The sequence below is a fragment of the Petaurus breviceps genome, unplaced genomic scaffold (genome assembly GCF_028583685.1).
Source record: "Petaurus breviceps papuanus isolate PSGF00001 unplaced genomic scaffold, PetGlider_PUasm1.0 90730, whole genome shotgun sequence".
In the NCBI taxonomy this organism is placed as follows: domain Eukaryota; kingdom Metazoa; phylum Chordata; class Mammalia; order Diprotodontia; family Petauridae; genus Petaurus; species Petaurus breviceps.
In genome coordinates this window covers 13,707,241-13,733,629 of record NW_027187324.1, presented here as the reverse complement: position 1 = coordinate 13,733,629, position 26,389 = coordinate 13,707,241, and the positions used below count along the sequence as shown (strand labels likewise).

The 26,389-nt window shown below is 34.6% G+C and overlaps 1 protein-coding gene across 2 annotated transcripts in view; it reads left to right on the top strand.

Moving 5' to 3' along the window:
* MYCBP2 (MYC binding protein 2) overlaps positions 1 to 26,389 on the top strand; it is a 301,197-nt gene that overhangs the window by 217,180 nt on the left and 57,628 nt on the right. For both annotated transcript variants that reach the window (XM_069066842.1, XM_069066841.1), the window contains 3 exons: positions 22,123 to 23,775; positions 24,570 to 24,739; positions 25,088 to 25,332. In XM_069066842.1, coding sequence (XP_068922943.1) covers positions 22,123 to 23,775; positions 24,570 to 24,739; positions 25,088 to 25,332 — 2,068 coding nt within the window. The remainder of the gene's footprint in view (positions 1 to 22,122; positions 23,776 to 24,569; positions 24,740 to 25,087; positions 25,333 to 26,389) is intronic.

Sequence of the window (26,389 nt, the reverse complement as noted above, 5' to 3'; positions counted from 1 at the left end):
AATTGAACACTTCACAGAAATAGGTATGTACAGAAAGACTTAAAGTAGAAACTTGCTTACCAGATAGATTGAAAAATACTTTTTGAATCATTTGTGTCACGAAAGAGCTAAGTTATAAAACAGGAAAAGGAATTCTAAGTTAAGATGTATTAATGTGGCATTTCAAATTAGAGGTTATTAGCATGTACATATAGACAAGTAGATGGAAACCTTTAGAAATCAGGACAAAAAAATAATAAAAGGAAATTCAGGACCACCACTAGAAATGAAATAAATTGGACATGAAATTTATTTCTGATTATTAGAGTATCAGTAAGTTCAAAAAAAGATAAATTCATATATTTAATCAAGATATAATTGGAAGTCTTAGAAAAAATATATCAAAAAAGCTTTACTTAATAAAGTTCAAAAGAAAAACTTAGAAAATACTGAAAAGTATAATTTTAAAAGTTACACATAAAGTTTTAACTCCACATGCTCTTTATTAAACAATACTAAATATTATTGAAATTATAACAATGTTACCATGCTACTGGGCCTATAACAAGCATGCAGTAAATAAGTATTTAAAAGTCTGTTTCATAGTCTAACTGCTACCCACTTGGAATAAATTTAAAGCCATAAAAACCTAAAACTGTATATTCAAGTCACAGTAATGTGGTTTTTTTGTGTGTTTAGGGGAAAGTGATTGAGTAACCAAGATTGTCTTCACACTTCTTCTCTCAGTTAAACACTATTCTTGTTGTAGATGGCAGGAATTCACCAGTGTCCTCCTTTTTTAAAAAAATGCAGATTGGTAAATTTTACATACACACATATGACAGCCTTCTACTCAAATACTTAATGAAATCAATTTTACTTTAGCTTTGAAACTGAGGTTTGGTTTTGTTCTGTTTCTTGAGATTTTTTTAAAGAAAAAAATTCAAAGCAATTTCTTAAAGGCAATAAGCATTTTGCTTCCAAATCTCAAAAAAGAACCTTTATTCTTTACTGTAATGACAAATAAAACTCCTTAGAATCCAAACGAAAAAGCTTATACCTTTTTCAGTAAAGTAGAGCTCTGTTAACACCATCTTGAGCTATTCTAGTTTCTAAGTGTTTATTACTCAGAATGTTTTAAGTGAAATGCATGTTCCTTGAACCTCATTTTGCCTCACTTTGCTTGCTGGAAGTCTTTTTGTCACATTTTGTGATATTGGATTCAAGGAGTTTATATAATAACCAGTCTAGAAAATGTTTATATAAGAAAGACTAAGTTTACTAGTTGTCACTACATAATAATGAAAAACATATTAAACAGATTTATAAAGATTTTCTACTTATGTTAGCATAAGCATTCCATATTTAAACTTTGATAACATTGACTATTTTTCCTTTGAAGGAGATTTAATTTTCAGAATTTAATAATTTGATGAAAAAACCTTTATTTGCCTGTTACAAAATCTTGGAAGATTTGGCAAATCTGAATTATATTCAAATGAAGTTTATTTAAAAACATCTTTTAAATATCTTATGTAAAAGTCGGAATTTACTCTTGCCACTAATTGAATAAAACATTTCATGTATAAAATTTGGGGGGTGGCCAAGTAGCACAGCGAGTAAAAGCACCGGCCCCAGTGTCGGGATGATCTGGGGATCGAATCCGGGCTCATATACTTAGCACCACACCCAGAAATAACTGGCCTTATAACCTTGAGCAAGTTATTTAACCCCAATTGCTTAAAAAAAAAAACTGTTTTTATTTGGCCTTGTGTACATATTACTTTAACAGTAAGTAAAAGTTCTCTGTTTAATTTGATACCTTATATTCTATAAGTACATTAATTATTTTAAGTTATTTTTCTAATTAAGATTAAATCTAGAGGTAAACTATAAACTTTTTGTTAATACACAGGTTACATAAAGGATACATATTTCATTATGGTTTTCTTCTGAATTTTAATTATTTTAATTTTCAATCTTCAAAAGAGTTGCATGATTTTTGCATTTTCTTCTTGGAGGGGGGAAGGCAGGGCAATTGGGGTTAAGTGACTTGCCTGAGGTCATACGGGCTAGTAAATGTTATGTTAAGTGTCTGAGGCTGGACCCGAACTCAGGTCCTCCTGACTCCAGGACCAGTGCTGTATTCACTGTGCCACCTAGCCATCCCAGTTGCATGATTTTTGGAATCGGTCTACTTGGGGTTCTGAAAATCAGAATAACATCTTATTCTTATAATTGCCTTTTATTGTTGAAGTCCCATTATCTTTTTTTTTGCCATTTTTGTCTTGTGAAGCAACTCATCTCTCTGTCCTTTGCATATCTGGCAGAGTATCTAGTATTTAGAAGGTACTCAATAAATATTTACTGAATTATGATGATTGATAGATTTGATTCAATACTTATATGGTCTCCATTGAAAATAGTATTTTTAGAGTATAGGATAGTTCTGAGTCTAAAGAACTTATTTTAATAGCCACTTTCTATTAAAAAAAAATATACCTATCATAATAATGAATAATCCATAGATTATGAAGTCTGAGAAAGATCTTCTGCCCATGTTGAAAGTTACTCATTTACTATTTTTAGTGTATATACAATATGACTAGCGTTCAAGAGAATGGACAAATTTGCTTTGTGTCTCTCAAATAATAGAAACAATATATATAGTATAACATTCTATACTAACTATAGAATTTTTCCAGACATAAAATGTATGAATAGACAGCTTACTACACATTTTATAAATTACATAGATTACATATGCAAGTTTTACCCTTATATATGATCTCAGCTTAAGTCCTACTAAATACTAAAATGTACACACACACATATGTGAAATTCAATTTATTTAATAAAGATAAATATTTTTAATTCTGTTATATAAAGCTTATTTGTTCTCCTAAATATTAAAATTTTTTAAAAGGTCAATCTTTTATGTGTAGGTAGATTATCTCCAACAAATCCATTTTCCTACTCACTTTCAAGTACATGGACACTTCAGCTTCCTTATGCTTTCCTTGTTTGTTAATGTCTGTGAACTCACACACACACTCATACTTTTTGCCATTTTTCATGTCTCTGGAAAGATTTAAGATTCAGAGGATTTCTTTGAACACATGGAATATCCTGTGTTCCAGAAAAGGAAGAGCTTATATCTATCTTAGAGAATACTCTAATATTCCCAATATGGAATGGGTTGCAGGAAAAAGAGGTAAAGAGAAGTTTTAACTCCACACTCCCTCATTTGATGATCTCATCAGCTTCTGTGGGTAGAGTTACCATCTCTATACAGATAATTCCCAGACCTGTTTATCCAGCCCCTGGGTTTCAGTCTCACATCATCAGCTGGTACATTTCAAACTAGGTTTTAGTTTGAGCATCTCAAACACGTCCAAAACAAAACTCATTATCAGTCCCCCAAAGCCTCCTTTTCTTCCAAACTCCCCCATTACTGTGAAGAACACCACCTTCCTCCCAGGCCCCCAGGCTTCACAACCCAGGTATTAACAAAGGCTATCAATTTCACCTTTGTGACATCTGCCAACAGTCTAGTGCAGGTCCTCATCTCCTTACATCTGGACCACTGCAGTAGCCTACAGGTGGTTCTACCTGCCACAAGTCATTGTCCACTCCAGTCTATGTTCTGTATGGTTGCCAAAGTGATGTTTCCTGTAGTGCAGGTCAGATCATGTCACTCCCCTATTCAGTAGACTCAGGGACTGCCTGTCACCTCCAGGATCAAATCCTTCGTTTGGTGTTCAAAGTCTTTTGTAATACAGCCCCAACACCTACCTTTCTAGTCTTCTTACACCTTATACCCCTCATATACTCAGCAATCCAGTACAACAGGCCACCTTGCTGTTCCTCAAATAAGACACTTCATCTTTTGTCTCTGGGCATTTCCATGCCTGGAATGTTCTCCCTGGAATGCTCCCTCTTCTCACGTCTCTGCCTCCTGACTTCCCTAGCTTCCTTCAATTCCACCTAAAATCACACTTTCTATAGGAACCCTTTCCCAGTTCCTCTTAATTCTAAGGTCTTCCTTCTATTGTTTCCTATTCATATATATACATATATATATATATATATATATATATATATATATAAAGTTTATACATAGTTATTTGTATGTTTTCTCCCCTATTAAGGTCAGGGACTGTATTTTTCCTTTATATCTCTGCCACTTACCACAATGTGCAAAACATAATAGGGACTTAATAAATGCTTAATGAATGACTTCATGCCTGGATTATTAGACTAACCTTCTGGTTGGTCACTATGTCTGCCCAGAACTGGAAGGGGATGATTCAAAAGAGAGCGAATTATTACTTCATTGAAGATCTTTAAGCATAGGTTGGGCAACCACTTATCAAAGGTATTATATAGAATATTGATGCTTCGGCTATGGGTTTAACCACGTGACTCATAAAGTCTTTCTAGCACTAAGATTCTCTAATTGTACTTTTAAAGCTTCTTTGATACTTATAAACTGTATGACTACAGACAAGTCTTTAAATTCCTATCAGCCTCATTGCCCTCTGAGATGAAGTATTACTGGGGGAGCTATTGGTAAGGGAGAGAGAATATATTGAAATCATCTCCAGTTAGGGAAACCAAAGTTTATAGAAGTCAAGACACTTAGGGATGGCCACATGGATATCAAATACCACAAGAAATTTTAATTCAGGTTTTCCTGACTCTAAGCCTAGCACTCTATCCATGATGTCATACTTCATACTGTCTCTGGAACTTTACAGAACCTCCTCAGAAATAAATAAACATAAATAACTCATGCAGTCCACATAAGAACTACCAAGTAGATAAAGAAGTCATTACTAATCTGCTGTTAAAGATAGAAAACAACCTGAGCCTAACATTGAATAAGAGGAGGTACATAGGTATAGCAGCAAGCACCCCAGCGTCTCCAGGGTCGCTGCCACCACAGGTTCTTAGATCTGCTTTGTTAAAGGAAAGCAACTCAAAATGGGTTAACAAGCTTACTTTAATCAAACATATATCATTTACCTAGTTCAGGGGGAAAAGGTCAGTACCCCAAACTTCAGAATACACAGACAGAATTATCAAGACAGAGAAACAGATCAAGTAGACAGTTTTCCAAACTGTCCAACCATTACATCCATACCAATTCAACATCTGGGTTTTTCAAAGCTGAGGGGGGGCTCTCAACAATGGCTTCCCCGAATCCAGATTAGAACACTTCTCAAAGTGAGCCCCAAAACAAAGCTGCACATCAGGGCTTATATAGCCTTCTCCTGGCTCAGAGAATGTAACAACCTTATTGACTCACTGCCCAATCAAAAAGTATCTACTGAAAAACAAGACTCTCACCCCAGGCTCCAGGTGCACTTTAGCCTAGGGGCAGGGAAGATCTTTAAATTTACATTCCCATTACAATAGGAGTAAAGCGCTAGCCCTGGAGTCAGGAGGACCTGAGTTCCATTCCGGCCTCAGACACTTAACACCCACACAAAAAAACTAGCCATGTAACCTTGGGCAAGTTACTTAACCCCAATTGCCCTCCAAAAAGTCAAAAAAAAAAAAAATAAGAGGATGTACAGTCATGATCTGTGTGGCATTCGATGAGTTATTCAACACTTTCACTGACTCCAAAATGTTGTATCTTACTCACCAACAGCCCTCCTCCTTCCCCCAATCAATATCTGTCCCCATTCTAGGACTTTGACTTCAAGGTTTCTGATGCCTTTTGTAAGAATATTTTGCCTTTATTTTCATTCCTTTTCCTACTATGTATTTTTATTTTCTTTCTTTCTGTCTTATTCATTGTTCTGTTCTATTCACTATTCATTCGCCATATTCTAGTTCCATCTTTCATCAAAAAAGAGAGAAGGAATTTAGTTCTTGTGGGCTAGAAGATTTAGGTATTATGTAGCGTATCATTTAGGCATTTAGTATACTGGTTTAATTGATTAGATAGCTGCCATATTTAAATCTATATACTGTGGTACTTTAGGGAATCTCTAGTCTTCCACCCATATATATGAAAATCCATCCATTCCTTTTATGTTTTCTGATCTTCTTTTCTATACTCTTTCCTGTAATTATTCACAGAGCATGCTGCAGACCTTCCTTTCAGCTTTTACTAATTCAGCGCATAATATATTCATGTTATCCCCTGGCCTATAGATTTGGTAGTTTAAAAAGAGGTAGAGCAGCCATATGAACATCATTGATGGTGTTTTTCACACCGTTTCTTACATTTAGTTCATCTTCAGCACTATACTGTGACCTACTATGCATATCTTCTTTTTTCATTGGGTCACCCACGATTTGAATTTTTCAGAAAACATAACTTGCACATTTGAAATTTCTCTTTCCTTTCAATTTTGAGCCTAGCATATTTTCCCTCTGCATTATGTCTCCAAAAGTTATATCTTGATGGTCTGTCTCATTGAGTTTTCTATCCTGCTATATATCATGTGTTTGTACATCACTAATTCTTTTTACTGTTTGGATTGATAGGACAATTGATTTTAAGTTTTCATGGATCTCATTGAAGAAGCCCTATAGTGTCTGTACAATGGCATCACAGTCAGAAGCATCTGGAGAATCTCACCATGTACACCAGACTCATTTTCCTTGTGGTGACTCTGGACAGTATCTTTGAGGGGCATATGTCTCCATCTTATATGCCTTTTTTGAAAATTTTATTGAAAATCAAAGAATCATTAAACAAGCTGTCTCTCTGGTTAATCCTGCCAAGTAATCTTTTTTGATCCTAACATATCCATACAAGTCTCATTATTTGAAAAGAGCTTTTAAGTCCACATGTGGCTTCAAGGCCACAGGTTCCCCACCCCTAATCTAGAGCGTACCAAGAGAGGGGCAACCAGGAAGGTGTTTACCTTAGAGAAGACTTGAGGTGACATTATAGTAAGTTTGAAGAATTTGAATAGCTCTCAGAGAGGATTTAGTCTTATTCTATAAAACTGAAGTAGGACAATGAGTGGAAGTTCCAAAGAAGCAAATGTAGACTTGACATAAGGAAATACTTTCTGTCAGAGCAATACAAAAGTAAAATGGGCTGCCTTTGGAAGTAATGGGTTACCTCTTACAAGAGGTCTTTGAACAAAGGTTTGTTTAGTGTGTTTATTCAGTTATACATGATCTCTGAGATTCTGCTGTTCTCCTTATTAGTATTCCCATGTGTTTTTACTTTGTTATTATCTAAATCTAATTTCATTTACTATTCTGTGAAATAAAGTTCCTTTAGCCTACTATGTTGATGTTCATATTAAGCCCCAAAGTCTTCCCTACTTTCACTCCTCCTAACCCAGATTTTATTATAAGAGCTAGCCAGGGTTGGGTGAACAAATACATTATGCTATATCAGTATAACTTCCTTACTGGTTGGTAGCTGCTGATAACATAATTCTAGCCTACCCTTATCTGTCTTTGATTATTAGCAATAGTATTCACCTTCAGATTAAATCACCTAATGACTTGATTACAAGTGATTTTTAAAAGGTAAGATAATGGCTATCATGTATCTAATACTTTTCCACAGGGATAGATTTTTTTGTAGTTATTTGAGTGGGAATCAGGACAGCCTTTGCATATTACCTTCCATCAGAACTCAAGTTAACCAGAAGGCAAAATTGTATTTTTTCAAAGTTATTTCACAAGACAGAGAAATAACATGAAGTTTGCCAATGTTTATGGAATATAAATTGGACTTAAAGTTTTACCAGTTGAGTATTGAAGATACACATGGTTCTGAAAATGCCTATTGTAGCAAGATTAATTAGAATTTTAGAGGACAGTAATACCTTTGTGAATGTATTAGGATTGTTCTTTATATCTGCTAGAAGAAAGTAAACCATCACTTCAAGCTGCTTAAGGAGCTTTTATAACTACCCCCAGAATAGTATTGGAGCCAAATGAGATTTTCAGAATTTTCTTTCTTACTGAAAGTGGGAAAAAAAATCAAATTCTTTCCAGGTCTCAGCAGTGGCCCAAAAGAACTCCTTGGCAGTCCACTTTCCAAAACATGGTTTCAAATAAAAATTTAGAGAAGAACAATAAATATATGCCATAACATGGATTTAAATTATACCAGAAGAATAAGCAAAAGTCTGCTCTTTCCTGACTCTGATAAATATGTCTTACCAGTCTTCAGTCATTTGACACAGAAGTACACCCCCCCCCAAAAAAAAAAAAGACAGCAGAAATGATATATTATGTCTCTGAAGAGACAAAAATTAACATTTGGGGGGTTTTTTTGTCTTTATTAATTTGTTTGTTTACTTTTAGTTTACAGGATTCAATTCCACAATTCTGTGAGTTTCAGATTTCCCCCCCCCTCCCATGGAAGCATATAATCAAGTATAGGATCTGCAAATAGTTTCACATTAGACATTAGTCAGGTTATAAAGAAAATCGGATGGAATAAACAACGGGAAAGAGGAAACAAAACCAAGCAAGAATAAGACAGAGAGCAGGTTAGTTTGCTTCAATCTGCATTCAAACTGTTCTTTCTAGTTCTTTCTCTGAATGTAGACACTCTCCATCCTGAGTCTTTTGGAGTTGACTTATAACCCTGCATTTCTGAGAAGAGTCCAGTTTATCAAAGTTGGTCCTCACACATACATTGTATCTGTAATTGTGTACAAATTTCTCCTGGTTAAATTAACATTTTTTTTTTAAAGCAATTGGGGTAAAGTAACTTTCATCCCAACACTGGGGCCAGTGCTCTTACTCGCTGTGCTACCTGGCCGCCCCTAAATTAACATTTTTTAACCACTTAAGGTTAAAGCATTAAAAATCTTTGTTGGAGTTTTAACCAAACTTGTGAAGATTTAGAACTTGTGCTTTCCTTCTCAAAATTGAGATATTTGGAAAATAATCATCAGAAGTATTTTGCAAGGGGCAGCTAGGTCTCACAGTGAATAGAGCATGGGCCCTGGAATCAGGAGGACCTGAGTTCAAATGTGGCCTCAGACACAACACACACTAGCTGTTTGACCTTGGGCAAATCAATTAACCCCAATTGTCTTGCCTTCCCCCCTCCAAAAAAATTTAAAAAAAAAGGAAGTATTTTGCAAGCATTATATGGTAATTACCATTTTTGTTCTTTGTAACATTTTTCAAAGAAATTGCCTGAAAATTGCATTAATTAAAATTTTTCTTCTAGTTTTTGACAGTGATAAATGTATTTGGACCCTATAGCTCATGGAATGCTTTACTTTAGTATTTTTTTAATTATACATAAAGTTCATTTTCAACATTCATTTTTGTAAGATTTTGATTTTCAAATTTTTCTCTCTCCCTTTCCTTCTCCCTCCCCAAGATGGCAAGCAATCTGATATAGGGTTATTCATGTTCAGCTATATTAAACATTTCCATATTAGAAACAAAACAAAAGGGAAAAAAAACACACCAAAAAAAGGAAAGTGAAAATAGTTTGTTTGCTTCTATCTGTATTCACATGCCATCACTTCTTTCTCTAGACTCAGATAGCATTTTCCATCATGAATTTTTTGAAATTGTCTTGGATCATTGAGAAGAGCTAAGTCTATCATACTTGATCATTGCACAATGTTCCTGTTACTATGTACAATATTCTCCTGGTTCGGCTCACTTCACTCAGCATTAATTCATAGAAGTCTTTTCAGGTTTTACTGAAATCTGCCTATTCATCATTTCTTATAGCACAGTAGTATTCTGTTACATTCATATACCACAACTTGTTCAGCCATTCCCCAATTGATAGAGTACTTTACTCCTAATTAGAAATATTCTTATTACATTGGTCTTTTCACATCATCAATTACCTATTCTTTTAATGCCTATTAAAGCTCTTATTATTACTGTTGTGTGATGGCATATAGTTGGCCTCCAAAAATAATAATAGTAGCTCTCATTTAGAATCCTAGATCTAGGGTTTGAAGGAATCTCAGAGACCATCTGATCCAACCCCCTTACGTTATAGATGAGAAAACCATGGCTCACTAAGATTAAGTGGTTTGGCCAAGGTCAGACAGGTATGAAGTGGCAAAGATGGAATAGGAATTCCAGTCCTCTGAATCCAAAGTCATTGCCCTTTATATAGCATTTTGAGGTTTGCAGAACACTTGATATGTTTTTTATAACCCTCATTTGAACTTCATTGCACCCCTTTAACATCGATGTCATTATTTCCCCCTTTTCATAAATGAGGATAATGAGAGACAATGATCATTACTTTAGTCACTGAGGCAGGATTCCAGGTCTTCCTGACTCTAAGAAATAACTGTATAACTTGTATTTAATTGAATACCAAGATCTATACTGTAGGCTAATCATGTTAGATATATTCTTGTGTGTGATTATTGTGTTTGGGGAGGTAAATGGCATATTTTCTTATGGCGTGTAGAGTCATTTACTTTAGGCTTACATTGGCAACCATTAAGTGGTTTTATTTGCCGCTTAAAAGAAATTAAACTTATAGTTTGAGCATGCTGCACTCAGGTGGCAAAGTGTGGCGCATGATTTCATAATCTGTGTTTTATATGAGACGGGGATTTTTTTTGTACATTCTTCTTTTAATAAAAAAATACAGCTTTTATCACAGCAGCAGATTTGTAGAGCTCACTCTAAGTGGTTTCTTATGCCAACTCTAAAATGACACACTGGACCATGGACGTGCAGAAAATGATTGTGGGCCAGGCAGGATCAATCAGTGCAATCCATTTATTGATGCCATGAACAAAGTTTTCATAGAGTAATGAGACAAAGAAGGTAACTATAGGTCACTACTATACTGCTTTGTTTAGTTTCAAGATACCAGACAGTGATGTCAAGTAGGAAACATCATGTCCTTGATGTTTCCAAGCCATATGAATAGTATCTAAAATGTATTAATGAGCTAACACCTTCTTGCTAATATCTCAGAACAGGGCAGAGCCCTGGATCTCAAGATATCAGGTAAGCTCTGATTTATAGCTGCATCACAGAGAAAACCAGGAGTAGACAATATGGACTGGTCACATCAGCCCGGAGCTAACTTATCTAACTTTATCTGATTCCTGGATCAGGTGTTTTGGCTCCCTTCACAAATTAAAAACATTAACCAACATTGTATGTAAAATTGGTTTATAGGCTTATAGAATTTGAAGTAGAAGGGATTTTAGAGATCATCCAGTCTAACTACCTCATTTTACAGTTGAGGAAACAAATCTAGAGAGAGTGATTGACTTCCTAAACCACATGAATATTATGTGACAGAGCTGAGATTCTAACCAAGGATTCTAGATTCTGTGCTCTTGCATTTACATTAGAGACCACTAAATGCCACAGTTGATAGAGCATATAGCCTGGAATTCGAATTTGGCTTCAAATGCTTAGGAGCTGTGTGATCCTAGAACATGGCATTTAACTTACATCTGCCTGTTTCTTCAGCTATAAAATGGAAATTATAAAAGCACATAGACAGTTCTGAGAATCAAATGAGATAAGCCTTTAGCATAATGACTACCACATAGTAGGTGCTTAATAAATGCTTGTTTCTTCCCACACTACGCCCCCTTGAAATACTGACCCTGAATCCTAAATATAGAGAGAAAATTTTAAAATAATAAATGCCTAATTGTAGTTTGGTACATTTCTCAATTTTTAACGGGTCTTATTCTTTCTAGTTCACCCATAATTCTGGATTCATATCCCCCAGGGATATAGTATGTGTTCCTGGGACACGAGACTAGTTTTTAGTTCTTTGGCTGCAGTGTGCCCCTTTAGCTGTTACCTATGCATAACTCAGTGTATGAAAGCACTCCTGTGACTTTCTTCCCACCAGCCTGCTGCTGACATCATTCTCCACAGGTTTCAGATCATTCCAGGCTCTTCTTCCCTGTCTTTGAGGCAGCAGAAGAAAGAGAAAAAACAAGCCATTGTAAGTCTCTTCCTACACTAAAACCCCCTGTGATTAATTTCTTTTGCCAGCTGATAACTTTTTAATTTTCTTTAAAAAGATTACTACCTTTTCCTTCTCCTGTCTGTTTCTGTCTCTCCCCCCTTCATCTCTCTGTCTCTCTCTCTCTGTCTCTCTCTCTCTCTCTCTCTCTCCTCTCTCTCTCTGCTCTCTCTCTGTCTCTCTCTCTCTCTCTCTGTCTCTCTCTCCTCTCTGTCTCTCTCTCCTCTCTGTCTCTCTGTCTCTCTGTCTCTCTCTCTCTCTCTCTCTCTCTGTCTGTCTCTCTGTCTCTCTCTCTCTCTCTGTCTCTCTGTCTCTCTCTCTCTCTCTCTCTCTCTCTTTCTCTCTCTCTCTCTTTCCCTCCTCCTTCCCCCCTTTCAGTGACACTTAAAATTCAAATACAGCTTCATTTGTCTCAGCAATACCTTAATCTGCAGTTTTTTAAAACTGCTTGCAGAGGGACAGCTAGGTGGCTCAATGAATTGAGCACTGGCCCTGGAGTCAGGAGGACCTGAGTTCAAATCCAGCCTCAGACATTTACCACTTACTGGCCGAGTGACCTTGGGCAAGTCACTTAAACCCAATTGCCTTGCCTTCCCTGCTCCACAAAGGAAAAAAAAGCTGTAGGAATCCAAGCATTTATATCTCTGACAACTGAACATATTTAACAAAACTTAAACAAGGCTTTTTGATTATAAATTTAATTTTATTTCAACTCTGTCAATAATACATTTCAGAAGAGCTGCCAAAAACTGATTAAGACAAAAGTTGTATGAAAGATTTTCCACTGTACTTAGCAACCTGGTACACACTAGTAGTTATTCCTTAAACATTTATTAAATGAACTCACAATTTTGACAATATAAAAGCATCATTTTTAAACTATTACTAGAGGCCATTATCCTGTTAGGTATGATTAGTGCAGTACTAACAGAACTTTAGACCTGGAACTAACCTGAAATATCATCTCACTTAGCCTCATTTTGTAAATGAGGAAACAGACCTAAAGTGTTTTGCTGAAGATCACATTCCACATTGGTGGAAGAACGGAGACTTGAATTTGAGTTTCCTATTTCCAGTCCAAGTGTTTTGTTTCATATTACTTTACTTCCTTTGTTTGGTACTTTGACAGGTCTGTAATCTCTTTGCTGTGACTAGTCTTTCCAGCAAATAGTACATATCACAATCCATCTGTGTCTCTTCATCTTGTATAATCATGTCCCTGTCCTCCCATAAATCTTCCACAGGGGATCCACTCAGCATGCATGCATTATCATATTTTGGATAAGTGGACATTCTTCATTCACTTTGGGTTTGGGGGGCAGGGTTTGTCATTTAGGAAAAACTTGTGATTTTGGGTCTCTTTTAAGAACTTACAGTATTGTGATATATCTCCTATATTGGAATACAGAAAAATCTTTTGAACTCTCTTATTACTATGTAAGCATAAATTTTCCTCCCTTTTTTCCTTATCCTTTCAGTATCTATTTATCTGTTCTTCACTTTTCCTTTTCCCTTTATCTCATTCTTGCTTTCACTATTGCTCTTAGAAGGCTTCAAAATAAGTGAGGTTGGGGAGGAGTTCTTTCTGATATACTTAGCAACAAATATTTGGAGTCACAGTTTTCATTTAGTTTTTAACATGGTCCTCATTATTTATTATACCTTAAATAAAAAGCTGTTAGCATTTAAGATATTTCGAAAAGAGTTAGATTAGCCCAAGTGAACGTGAGACTAATGAATCCAGTAAAATTAGATCTGCATTAGCCACCCCAACTATAATGACTTCATTTTAAACTACATAGAATCCCATCTAGCTTTATGCCATATTTATTGATGGGATCTTGGTGTGTCAAAAGTGTACCTTAATTTAGGTTTCAGTTTTTGATGAGAATGTCTGGACCTGTTCCATACCAGCACCATGAAATATACTTCACTGTTCACCTAAGTTACCCAACTACAATTGACTCTTAATTTTGGTGGGTACTTCCAGGTCTGCATAATCTCCTAACCTAGCTCTTCTTATATCCCTATTGGTAAAATTTAACTTTATTTTTTAATTTCTTTTCTTTCTCACATATATGCCTGCAAAGGAAAATATAGAACTTTCTTTATTCCCTAGGGAGTCTTAGTATTTAACCTTTTTTCTATCTTAGGTCTCTATATACCAAACACCCTATTGATATGTTAACAAAATGGAAAGTTTTTAGTATAGGTAATTTGCTTATGCATAGATAACAGTTGTGCCGGTTTACCACCATATTTCCCTAAATCCATCTGAATAAAAATCTCTGTATTATCAGATCCTTAGTCCCTCCACTGAGCTTCGTTTCCATATCAACAACTGCGTAGTGAACATTTCAAACTGTTCCCTTAGACATATCAAACTCAACCATGTCCAAAATAGTACATTATCTTTTCCCCAAAATCAATGTCTCTTTAAAATTATTACTTTCCAAGATACCACCAATCCCCATAACATCCCTCATATCTGTCTGGTTAACTCCACCCACATAATCACACCTTAGTTCAAGGCCTTCATCACCTTTGCCTGAACTATTACAGATATTTCATACAATATTTGGTCTCTTCACCAAGGCTCTGTGTCATAAAGTTTGTACTTTAAAACTAAATGTCATTAATATCTTGAAAATTAAGTTTAAGATGAATAAAAAAACCTTTTTGGTTGAGTATGCAATGTGTTCACCTTCAATGATAAAATTTACTGGGTTCACATTCTTTTTTTTTTGGGGGGGGGGGTTCACATTCTAATAAAATATACTACATATATCCAAGCAGTAAGGTCAAATATAAACTCCACTGCTATTTAAAGTTCCTGGATTCAAACTTCTTGTCTGGCCTTATTGCACATTTTACACTCCTTCACATACACTGGGACCAACCAAACTGTCCTTACTGATCCTCATATATGGCATTCCATAGTCAGTGTTCCTTTTCAGTGCTGTTCCCCATAGGTGGTATGCATCCCCTCCTTCTTTCATTTAGCATTCTTAGTTTCCTTTAAGACCCAGCTTAAGTATCACTTTCCATGTGGTATTTAGAAAAACCTCTTTGCCCTAGCTCTTGCCTTTCCCCAAAATCATCTTGTATCCATTTAATATCTATTTTGTACATGTGTGTATGGATATATGAATATACTTCCATCTCTATAATGTCAACTTCTTGAAGGTAAGGACTATCTTTATCTTTTTATTCCCAGGGCCTATCATAGCATTTAATGAAATACAAGTCCAGGACATTATCTGTCATAAATGCTCTTTGATTGGTTGATATGTAGAATTCCACTATCCTGTCTTTCAAAGTTAAAGGTTGCTCTTTCTCAATAACTTTATAAACCCTTTGTGCTACAGCTAGGTGGTGTAGTGGGTGTAGCACTAAACTTAATGTCATTAAGACCTGATTGAGTTTAAATCCTACCACAGACCCTTAACTAGCTGTATGATCCTGGGCAAATCACTTACCCTGTGTCTGCCTCAGTTTCCTCATCTTTAAAATTGGGATAAAAGCACCTATTTCCCAGGATTGTTGTGAAGATAAAATGAAATATTTTAAAAGTGCTTTGCAAAATTCTAAAGCACTGTACAAAAGCTAATTATTGTTGTTGTTGTTACTGGCAGAAATATCTAGAGACTAATATTCCTAGGAGCACTTTGAGTGCAATTGACTTCTTCAGTTACTATCATAGTGCTACACACATAGTGATAGGTATTTAACAAGTATAGAAAGTGCCCAAAGTCTTAGTGCAGCATTAACTTAAAACTACTTGTTGAATTTAATTGAATAAGGTTGGTGAATTCTTATGTCATTGATTAGTAGAATTTTTTACTAAGTTCAGGCCTTAGAAAAAAGTCTTTATTTTTGACATAATTTTGTGTATTTGGATGTCTCAAGTTATATAAATAATCCTGCTTGATTGTTAATCTTTTGATAACTGCTGACCCAAGAAAGTATGTAGAGTTATATAAAAGATAAAGAAGGTAGATTGGTAAAGGCAGTATGTTTTTGTTTTTATAAGGGTTATAATATTAGCATATGTCCAGTTGATCTTAGATTACCTTAATTTAAACTCTCAGCTTTCAAACTCACTGGAAAAAAAAATTTAATTGTGAAGTGTTATATAATGTTGCCTTAAATTAATGGAAAGTCTCAACTTGGGAAAAATACACCTTACTTTAATAAACTAGTACAAACACAAAATAAATTAAAGTATTATACAGAAGGGGGTGGCTAGGTGGCGCAGTGAATGGAGCACCGGCCCTGGAGTCAGGAGTACCTGAGTTCAAATCCGGCCTCAGACACTTAACACACAAAAAACTAGCCATGTGACCTTGGGCAAGTCACTTAACCCCAATTGCCCACCAAAAAGCAAAAAAAAAAAAAGTATTATACAGAAAACTTTTATTAGCATACTCCATTCTTGATCTTTAATCTTGACAATCAAAAGTGAGTTAATCAGGTATTATTCTTGCTAATATTTTCAGTGACAGATCAATTTTATAGTCATATATTTTGTTTTACTAGTACAATGCAAAGTTCTTATTAGTAGGGTAGTATAGACCAAGTATTATTTATTTGTTAAAAATTAATGTTAAATTATTTAATGATTAAATAGGATGTTTTCTCCCAAATCTTATCAAGTGCATAGAAATAATAGTATTCCTGAAAGACCTACCTTTAAAAGGTCATACATATTCTTTGAACAAAATATAACTTGTTTTATTTGAAGCATGCTGACTTTATGCATAGTAAAATACATCATTTGTTTAACATTACAAAGTTATGTATTTTATTTCCTTTTTCTGTTTTTGCTTTATTTGCTTTTTTAAAGTCTCTTGTAAACACATTTTTGAGCCTCAATTACATGAATTCCAAAATACAAAAATTAGATCAAATACTGTGGCCTTTTACTGAAAATATCTTCAAAAAGGTCATTTAGCAAAAAAAGAAAATTAATTTAGTTTCACCTTTAGATTTAGTCTGGAAAAGTCAGAAGTATAGAACCATATATCTATATGTAGTTCCATATAGAACCATATGTCAGTAATATCATAAGCTAGGTAAATTTTCATTTTTTTCATTATCCACTTCACCATTCCTCCCAACTTCCCCACCCAAAAAAAGACTTATTTATTATGAAACATTTGGAACTTGCTCTTAAGATTTGCCCTTACAGTGTCTACATTATTTTTCTTTTGAAGAATTTATCCATTTTTATAATTTAATATTTAAGAAAAGAAAGGAGGTCAAAACTATTCAAATTCAACAAGACTTGGGTTGATTCAGTTTTAATTTTTGTAACTGATTGTTGCAGTGGAGCAAATCTAGGTATAAAATAAGGAACAAACTTTCTTAAATATTAGAACTATCCAACAGTGCAATGACCTTCCCTTGAGAGATAGGTTCTCCCTCATTGGAATTCTTCAAGGAAAGAGGTATGACTGCTAAAAGATACATTGTATAGCAAAGCTTCTTAACTTGGGGTTCATGAACAGATTTCTTAATTTTTTACTAACCTCCAACTGAAATTTAGTATTCCCTTCAATTATGAAGTTTTTTCAAAAAAAAAAAATTCTTGTAAAGATAGGTTTTACCAGATTGCCAAAGGAGTCTTTGAAACAAAAAAATTTAAGAACCCTGTTGTGGAGGATATTCTGGCATGGGTTGGATTAGTTGGCCTCTCAAGTTCCTTACATCTCTGAAATTATAGGATTTTGCCAAAGTCTATCTAAACAAATAAAGGTTTTGAATTAAATTAACATTTTCATGGAAATGTAAGAGGTAAAGTAACTCACTTTCTTAGGTATTTGTATTATTGAGGTTTTAGATCCTCTCCTAAAACCATGTAATATAACAGAACTTTGGACAAAATCGCTACAGTAGAAACCCAACAGATTTGCAAAATACTTTTTTTCTTTTGGTACCGAGATTTTACTGTGATATTGTTATAGTAAATACGATATACTTGATCTCAGAAATCTTTATTATATAGGAATTGCTGTTTTAATGACATTTGTTGTCATGAAATTTGATGTGTATATATGGAATCTTTGTTAACTCGCATTTGTAATGTTCTACCAGAGTCAAGGTTGAAATACATACTGAAAGCACAAATTACTTTGAACTAGAAGACAATTTATAAAAAATATATTCTCCACAACAGGATATCAAATAAAAATAAAAAGAAACTATCATAGTTATGTAGTATCTTATTGAATTTTAGAGCTGGAAGGGACCTAAGAAATCATCTTTTTCAGGTCATTTCCTTTATTTTATTAGTAAAGAAACTAATTCCCAAGGAGTTTTAATAACTTAATCATGATTCTACAACTATTTGGAAGTAGAATTGGTACTGAAGTCCAGATTCCCAGAGCTCCTTCCACTAATGTTTAGCTACCTGTATTCTTCAAATTTGTACCTTTTGTTAAAGAATACTAAAATGGAAAAAAAAATGATCTAACTTTATAAAAAATCATGGCCCTCATTTCAAATGTTATGATTTTTTAAATGATTATTAAACAAAATTGATCAATTTGTCCCTCTTGCTTCTAATTTTTGAGGGAACTATATATTTGTTTAGTGAAATGAAGCTTAGCAGTGAAATTTATTAGTAAGAGCAAATAGATATATACCCTTTAAAATTCTTTGTTTCTGCTTGTTTTCTCTGCTAAATTGTTTCCATTGAACCTGTGTTGCTTCTTTGCCACTGTTTTCCACTATAGAAACTCCATCCCGCAACCTTGCTTCTCGTGAGCGCATTTACAAAAATAATGGTGTAGCTGGGCCTGCTTCTGCTCTTTCATCTCTGTCTCACAAACTAAAGGGTGGGTATGCATGCATTCATGGATGGGACATAAAAAATTTATGAAGGAAGTTTGGAAAAGGAAAATAATTTCACCTCAATTCATTTTCATTCCATTCATTTGTTAAATGAATATTTTAAAATTTAATCTTAAGGTTGAAATATTTAGAAGTAATTTCCATGTAATTTTTACATGTATCTTTTACCTCCTCAGCACTGTAAATCAGATTTTCTTTATTTGATATGAGTATTTTTAAAAACAAAATATTTATATGCAAAAAATATTTGTATTCTATTTTAATATCCAACATAGACAAAAATACACAATCCTGTGAGGTTTTTTTAAGTTTATCTTATGAAATAACCATCATATATTCAATATATGAGAACTTTGTTATAGAATTACTATTACAAACTGAATAAGTTTTTTCAAAGAAAAACACTCTTGAGTCTTCAGTTAACTACAGCTCTTAAATCTAATTTAATGTGCATGCATACCTTCTTGTTCAAGAAATTGTTGGTTGGTATAGAAAAGCAAGTTTTTTATAGCATTTATATAGTGTCTAAGAATGTTTTAACAGTATAATCAAGAAAATGCTTAAACTTGGGAAGAAAATATGAAATACTAAATTTAAAATTTACATGGATAATTGTTCTTAAATAATATTTTTATGCAAAGGTTGCTTTTTTCTCTACAAAATTTATCAATAAACGTATTTATTCAGTCTAGTATTTTAAGAGGGAGATTCACAGGAACACAGTTATTAGGACCATACTATAAAGATTAACTAAGATATTGTTGGGCTGAGGTTTTCTCACAAATATGTAAAACAGTTTTGTAGATATTCTGTATGCATACCTTCTCTTATAAACTAGAAGTACAGCTCATTGCCCTGAAAAGTTGATCCATATTTGAAGTAATGTTTTTCTTTTTTATAGTATGTCTAATATAGTGATTTCTAAAACTATTATGTCTCAATGTAATCATTTCAGTGGCCGAAAAAAATATATTTGTTATTTGAAATCAATGTAAAGATAACTACTTTTCCTAGTCCTGTGTGTATTTCTTCAAACTTGTACTTTATACCTGTGTGAAAAACTCTAAATGGATTAGGAAGCCAATAGGATAGTGTTTATACCAAAAATATGTGACAAGATGGAAGCAATTAATTAGCATAATAATAGCTAACATTTCCATAGCTCTTACTATGTGCCAAGCACTGTGCTAAATGTTTTACAATTATTATCTTATTTGGTCCTCACAACAGCCCTGGCAGGTAGGTGCCATTATTATCCCCATTTTACACATGGGGAAACTGAGGCAAATAGCAGCTAAGTGGTTTGCCTAGAGTTACACAGCTATTAAGTGTCTGAGGCCAAATTCAAATTCGGATATTCTTGACTCCAGGTCTGGTGCTCCATCCCCTGCACCACCTAACTGCCTAAAGCATAATAGATATATTTTACTTCATATAGGTAAGTCCTATGTCTTAAAAATATATATATTATAACATGTTGAATTTTTATGCAAATAAATCATGTTTTTTATTGTAATTTAAGAAAGCTATTCCTACCACATAAAAAATTATTACTACCAAAATTTCTCCAAGTCTCTGTTAAATATTTTAAAATATCACTCCTGGCATATATGGAGGAAATCTCTTCACAGAGGAATAGTAGTCATTGTTGAACAATTTAAACTATACTAAACTAAAATCAAGCAGACATGCTAACTTACAAGCCTCTGGCCCAAACAGTCAGTATGTAGAAACTGTTGTCACCCAGCAGTCACTAAATCAGAAGTGAGAACCTGTGTGTGTGTGTGTGTGTGTGTGTGTGTGTGTGTGTGTGTGTTAATAGAGCTTTTAGAAAATGGGAGAGTTCAGAAGTAGAAAAAGGTTGGAACATGGATGGCCCCCTTCAGCCTGGGAGAGATGACATAATTAAGCCATGGTTTTGAAACATCTACTATGAAAAAAAGTTAAATCCTTCCTCTAAGGTAAAGGAGCTATCAATCATTTAGACAATATAAATTTCTTGGCTACTGGTTCGGTCATATTGCTTAAGCTCTTTTAAAACAGGGACTTGAATTTTTGTCTGTTTATCTAGAGCCTTGAAGCCGGAATGCAGGCCACATCTCTGACACATATTGGCTGTGTGATCCTGGGAAAGTTACTTAGTTCTGGGTGCTCTGGGCATCTCTTTAAGACCCATAGTTGCAGAGAAGATACCTGCTCACCTACCTGTTCCCTATAACAATAAATTCAGACTTTATTCTTTATCGCCTTGCACATACTATGTACTTAAATGCTTGTAGATTGATTAATTACACTCTTAGGTAACTATCTACAAACAGCTAAACTGAGGGAAGGGGGATTTTGGCTTAGGGCAAAGAGATAGGTAACTTTTTAGGGGAATTTAGAACTCCTGAGGACATAGAAGGTCCGGATCTAGGGCCACAAAGATAATGCAAATAGATGTGGGAATATGCCATGTACCATCTGCCTGTCTTTTAAAAATATTAAGATTGGCTTTGCAAAGGGGTAGGAAACTTAACCTTCTTTTCCACATGACTTTATGTTCTTTGCATCTCTGAGAACTTGATGACTCTGTAGTTCAAGATACATAAGAAGGTAATTAAGCTTTTGCGAACTACTCCAGGGACCTCATTCCCCATTTTAAAAAAGTATTTTAGTTTCTAGACAACCAAATTTAAAGAAACTATTTTTTTTTTACCAACCTCTTGGTAACTTGGAGATGTCCTGTAATTGCCTGGTAAGCAGGGTTCAAACACTGGCACTTTATTAATTGAAAATTGTTTCAGTACATTTAAAGCAGGGCTCTAGTAGGCAATCAACTTCATTAAAAGAATGTACATATCTAAAGATAATAAAGCTAGTAAGAAAACATATTCAGCTAACCTCCACTGAAAATTTGCTCCAGTACTTTAACTTTCACAGGCTACATATTTCCCAGTTCTAGATTCTAGAGTCATTGTGACAGTTTGGTTTTCTCTTTGCTCCTTAGTGTTCATTTAAAACTTTTTTGTTTACTAGAAATTTTAATAGATGATTTGCTTTATGTTTTAGTAATAGGAAACATGTAGTACACGTACAAAAGTTTTGCACCTAGAAAAATATTTTGGGTTCTTGTGGTACATGTTATAATTTAAAGATTTTCTTCAGTCATACTTTTCCTCTTTGTCCTTTATTTTTATTTTCAATATCAAATACTTTTTAACCATGAAATGCTATAAAAGCATTATTTTTGCAAAAAAAAATTGTCAGAATTATATCTTTGTGTTCAGTCATTGTATGTATTTTGTGTGCTAATAAATTTTCGGTGAATGTCGTGAATTGTAATGATACTTTTTACTCTGAAATGAATTATACAGGTGACCGAGGAAGTTTCTCCATAGCCTCTAGACCAGCCTCACCGGCAGGAAAATCAGATCTATCCTCTAAACACAGAATTGAAAGCCGGTCACCTAAGCTTGATGGACGTGTAAGCAGGACTGCTACAGATCAAAAGAAACCAAGAGGCACAGAAGGCTTATCTGCTAGTGAATCCCTAATGTTGAAATCTGATGCTGCAAAGCTGAGGTCAGATTCCCATAGTAGGTCCTTATCTCCCAATCATAATACCTTACAAACACTAAAATCTGATGGGAGAATCTCTTCTGGCCTTAGAGCTGAGTCTCCAGGGCCAGGATCTCGATCATCTTCTCCTAAGCCAAAGACTCTCCCATCAAATAGGTCCAGTCCACCAGGTGCTAGTCCTCCACGCTCCTCTTCTCCACATGACAAGAATCTACCTCAGAAAAGCCCTGCTCCTGCTAAGGCAAAGCTTGACCCTCCTCGGGAACGATCCAAATCAGACTCCTATACACTGGATCCAGATACTCTCCGCAAAAAAAAGATGCCCCTCACAGAACCATTAAGAGGTCGATCCACATCACCTAAACCAAAAATAATACCAAAAGATTCCAAAGTTTCTCCTGGAACTGAAAATAGAGCTCCTTCTCCACATGTAGTGCAAGAAAATCTTCACAGTGAGGTAGTTGAAGTCTGTACTTCTAGTACCTTAAAGACAAATAGTATAACAGACAGCACTTGTGATGAGAGTACTGAATTTAAGAGCGTGGATGAGAGCTCCAATAAAGTGCACTTTAGCATAGGAAAAGCACCCATGAAGGATGAACAGGAAATGAGAGCCTCTCCAAAGGTAAGCCGAAAATGTGCAAATCGGCACACCAGACCAAAAAAGGAAAAGTCAGGCTTCCTTTTCAAAGGAGATGGAGCCAGACCTTTAGAGCCAGCTAAGCAAGCAATGTCCCCTTCTGTTGCTGAATGTGCCAGAGCTGTCTTTGCCTCTTTCCTTTGGCATGAAGGTATAGTCCATGATGCAATGGCTTGTTCTTCTTTTCTCAAATTTAATCCAGAACTGTCTAAAGAACATGCTCCAATAAGAAATAGTTTAAATAGTCAACAGCCTACAGAGGAAAAAGAAACAAAATTGAAAAATAGGCACTCATTGGAAATATCATCTGCTCTTAATATGTTTAATATTTCACCTCATGGACCAGATATATCTAAAATGGGCAGCATCAACAAAAATAAGGTCTTGTCAATGCTTAAGGAACCACCTCTCCATGAAAAATGTGAGGATGGAAAAACAGAAGCCACCTTTGAAATGTCCACACATCACACAATGAAATCCAAATCTCCTCTTCCTTTAACCTTGCAACACTTGGTAGCCTTTTGGGAAGACATCTCTTTGGCCACCATCAAAGCCGCTTCTCAGAACATGATATTTCCAAGTCCTGGCTCTTGTGCAGTACTTAAAAAGAAAGAATGTGACAAAGATAATAAAAAGACTAAGAAGGAAAAAAAGAAAAAAGAAAAGGCTGAAGCCAGGCCAAGGGGTAATTTGTTCGGTGAGATGGCCCAACTTGCTGTGGGGGGACCAGAAAAAGATACCATCTGTGAGCTATGTGGAGAATCACATCCCTATCCAGTAACTTACCACATGAGGCAAGCTCATCCAGGTAAGATATTAACATTAAATATATTTTATCAAACAGTATTGTCATGACATGTTGCTTTTAGGATGATTCATCCAGCAGATTTTATTAAAAAGCTGAAAGACCTGGTTGCATTGAATTTACAGTGTAACTCATTTTACAAATTTTTATATGAATTTTAATGTAGTTTTGATTAAAAAAGAGAAAAAAAGAAAGAAAACCAAAGCACCTACTATCTCAATCAGGACACTTAAACAATTTATATGTGACAAAAAAATGATTCAGCATACAAAATGTTGGTATGTTAACTCTTTTTTTTTTTACTATGCCCATGATTTCATCAAAATCTTAGAGAACTGACTGGAATATCAAGAGCTTAAGTGATTTGCCCAATGTCAGACAGCCACCAGTAAGTCTCAGGGGTATAACATCCACATAGGTGTTGCTGACTTCAAACTTAACTCAGTATCCACTGCGCATATTTTTCTGACAAGTAATTCTTAAAATGTCAGCTGTCTTATTTTGAATCAAAAAATATAGTGCAGTGCTTTGCACATAGTTGTTGAAAAAAAAAATTACTTAAGTTGTCCCAATCAAGATTTTCATAGTACTGATTAGCAATTTTTTAAAAAATTAATTGAATGCAAGCGAGTGTTTTGGTAAATATGGAAGTTATTTGAAAATTTCCAATTCTTAAAATATAAAATTATTGGAGATTGTTTCTTTTAAATTTTATGTTAATTTTCAGATATAACTTATCTTTGAAATAGATTCTAAAGACATACTTTTTACATCTTCATTTTTGTTATTTTTCTAAGGTTGTGGCCGGTATGCAGGTGGACAAGGTTATAACAGCATTGGACACTTTTGTGGAGGATGGGCTGGTAACTGTGGTGATGGTGGCATAGGAGGAAGCACTTGGTATCTGGTGTGTGATCGTTGCAGGGAAAAATACCTCCGTGAAAAGCAAGCAGCAGCAAAGGAGAAGGTAAACCTGCTATAATTGTATAATGATAAATATGTATGTGTATATATCTTAGTAATTTCTTTAAAGGTTTGCAGAATGCCTTATATTGTCTCATTTAATAGAGACAACCATCATGTGTGGTAGGTACTACTATTATCACCACCTTACAGATGAGGAAACTGAGGCTGAGAGGGGTTAAGTGACTTGCCCAGTGATGCCACAGCTAAATAAATGTGTCTAAGGTGGAATTTGAACATAGGTTCTCCTAACTCCAGATCTAACACTTTTATTCACTTTGCCATTTAGCTGTCTCACCCTATGAGTAATACAAGGTAGCACTAAGAGGTATTAACATTTTTCCTTTGCTAGGTAAAACAGTCTAGGAGAAAAACAATGCAAGTTAAGACTCCTCGTGCCTTGCCCACCATGGAGGCCCACCAGGTGATTAAAGCAAATGCACTCTTCCTGTTGTCCTTGAGTAGTGCTGCTGAACCCAGTATTCTGTGCTACCATCCTACGAAACCATTCCAGTCTCAGCTTCCAAGTGTGAAAGAAGGCATCTCTGAGGATCTTCCCATCAAAATGCCTTGCCTCTACCTGCAGACATTAGCCAGGTAATAAAGGCTATTCTTTGACTCTATCAACAGCTGCTATTGTGTAACTGAAATTTTACCAAGAGTTCTAGTATTTGTTATGTTTACCTAGAGTATGAGGTACTATACAAACCAATACAAAGTCAGTCTTAGAGGAATTTTTATTCTAAGGTGGCATGATCCATATGTTCATGATCTGTACATAATAAATAATTGCTTAGTAAATTTTGACTGAATGAATGTCATTGTCCCAAATAAATAGCTATGAATTATATTCGTTTTTAGACCTAGAAAATGGAATACTTAAATGAAACTGTCTCTTGTGGACCAAAAAAAATGTTTTAGGAGATAATTTATCTTGTAGTTATCTTTTTCTTTTCTTCTGCTTAAATTATTCTTTAGTCTTTTATACTAAGGAAGAGTTAGAAATAGGGGGCTGAGGAAGATAAAGAGTTTAAGATTTGTTAGCTACAGAAGCCATGCTACTGACAAAAACTAGGTAAATCTGTTCCTGTAATTCTTATAATTGGACAGGAAGCATATAAAGATAAAAACAAAGAACAGTCTCTGCTTTGATCATTTACATTCTATATTTGTATGTAGTGTTTTTCTGTTTACAAAGAAGATTAGAAATGTAGAGAGACAAATGTATAGAAAACTGAGTCAGATTTATAAAAATACAACCTATTCCCCATTTGATAAATGGTCAAAGGACATAAACAGACAGTTTTCAGATAAAGAAATCAAAACTATCTATAATCATATGAAGAAGTTCACTAAATCACTTTTTATTAGAGAAATGCAAATTAAAAGAACTCCGAGGTACCACCTCATACCTATCAGATTGGCTAATATGACAAGAAAAGGAAAATTATAAATATTGGAGAGGATATGGGAAAATTGGAACACTAATGTACTGTTGGTGGAGTTGTAAACTGATCCAACCATTTTGGACAGCAATTTGGAACTGTTCCCAAAGGGCAACCAAATTGTGTGTACCCTTTATTCCAGCAACTAGGTCTATATTCCAAAGAGATCATTAAAAAGGGAAAAAAACCTACATGTACAAAAACATTTA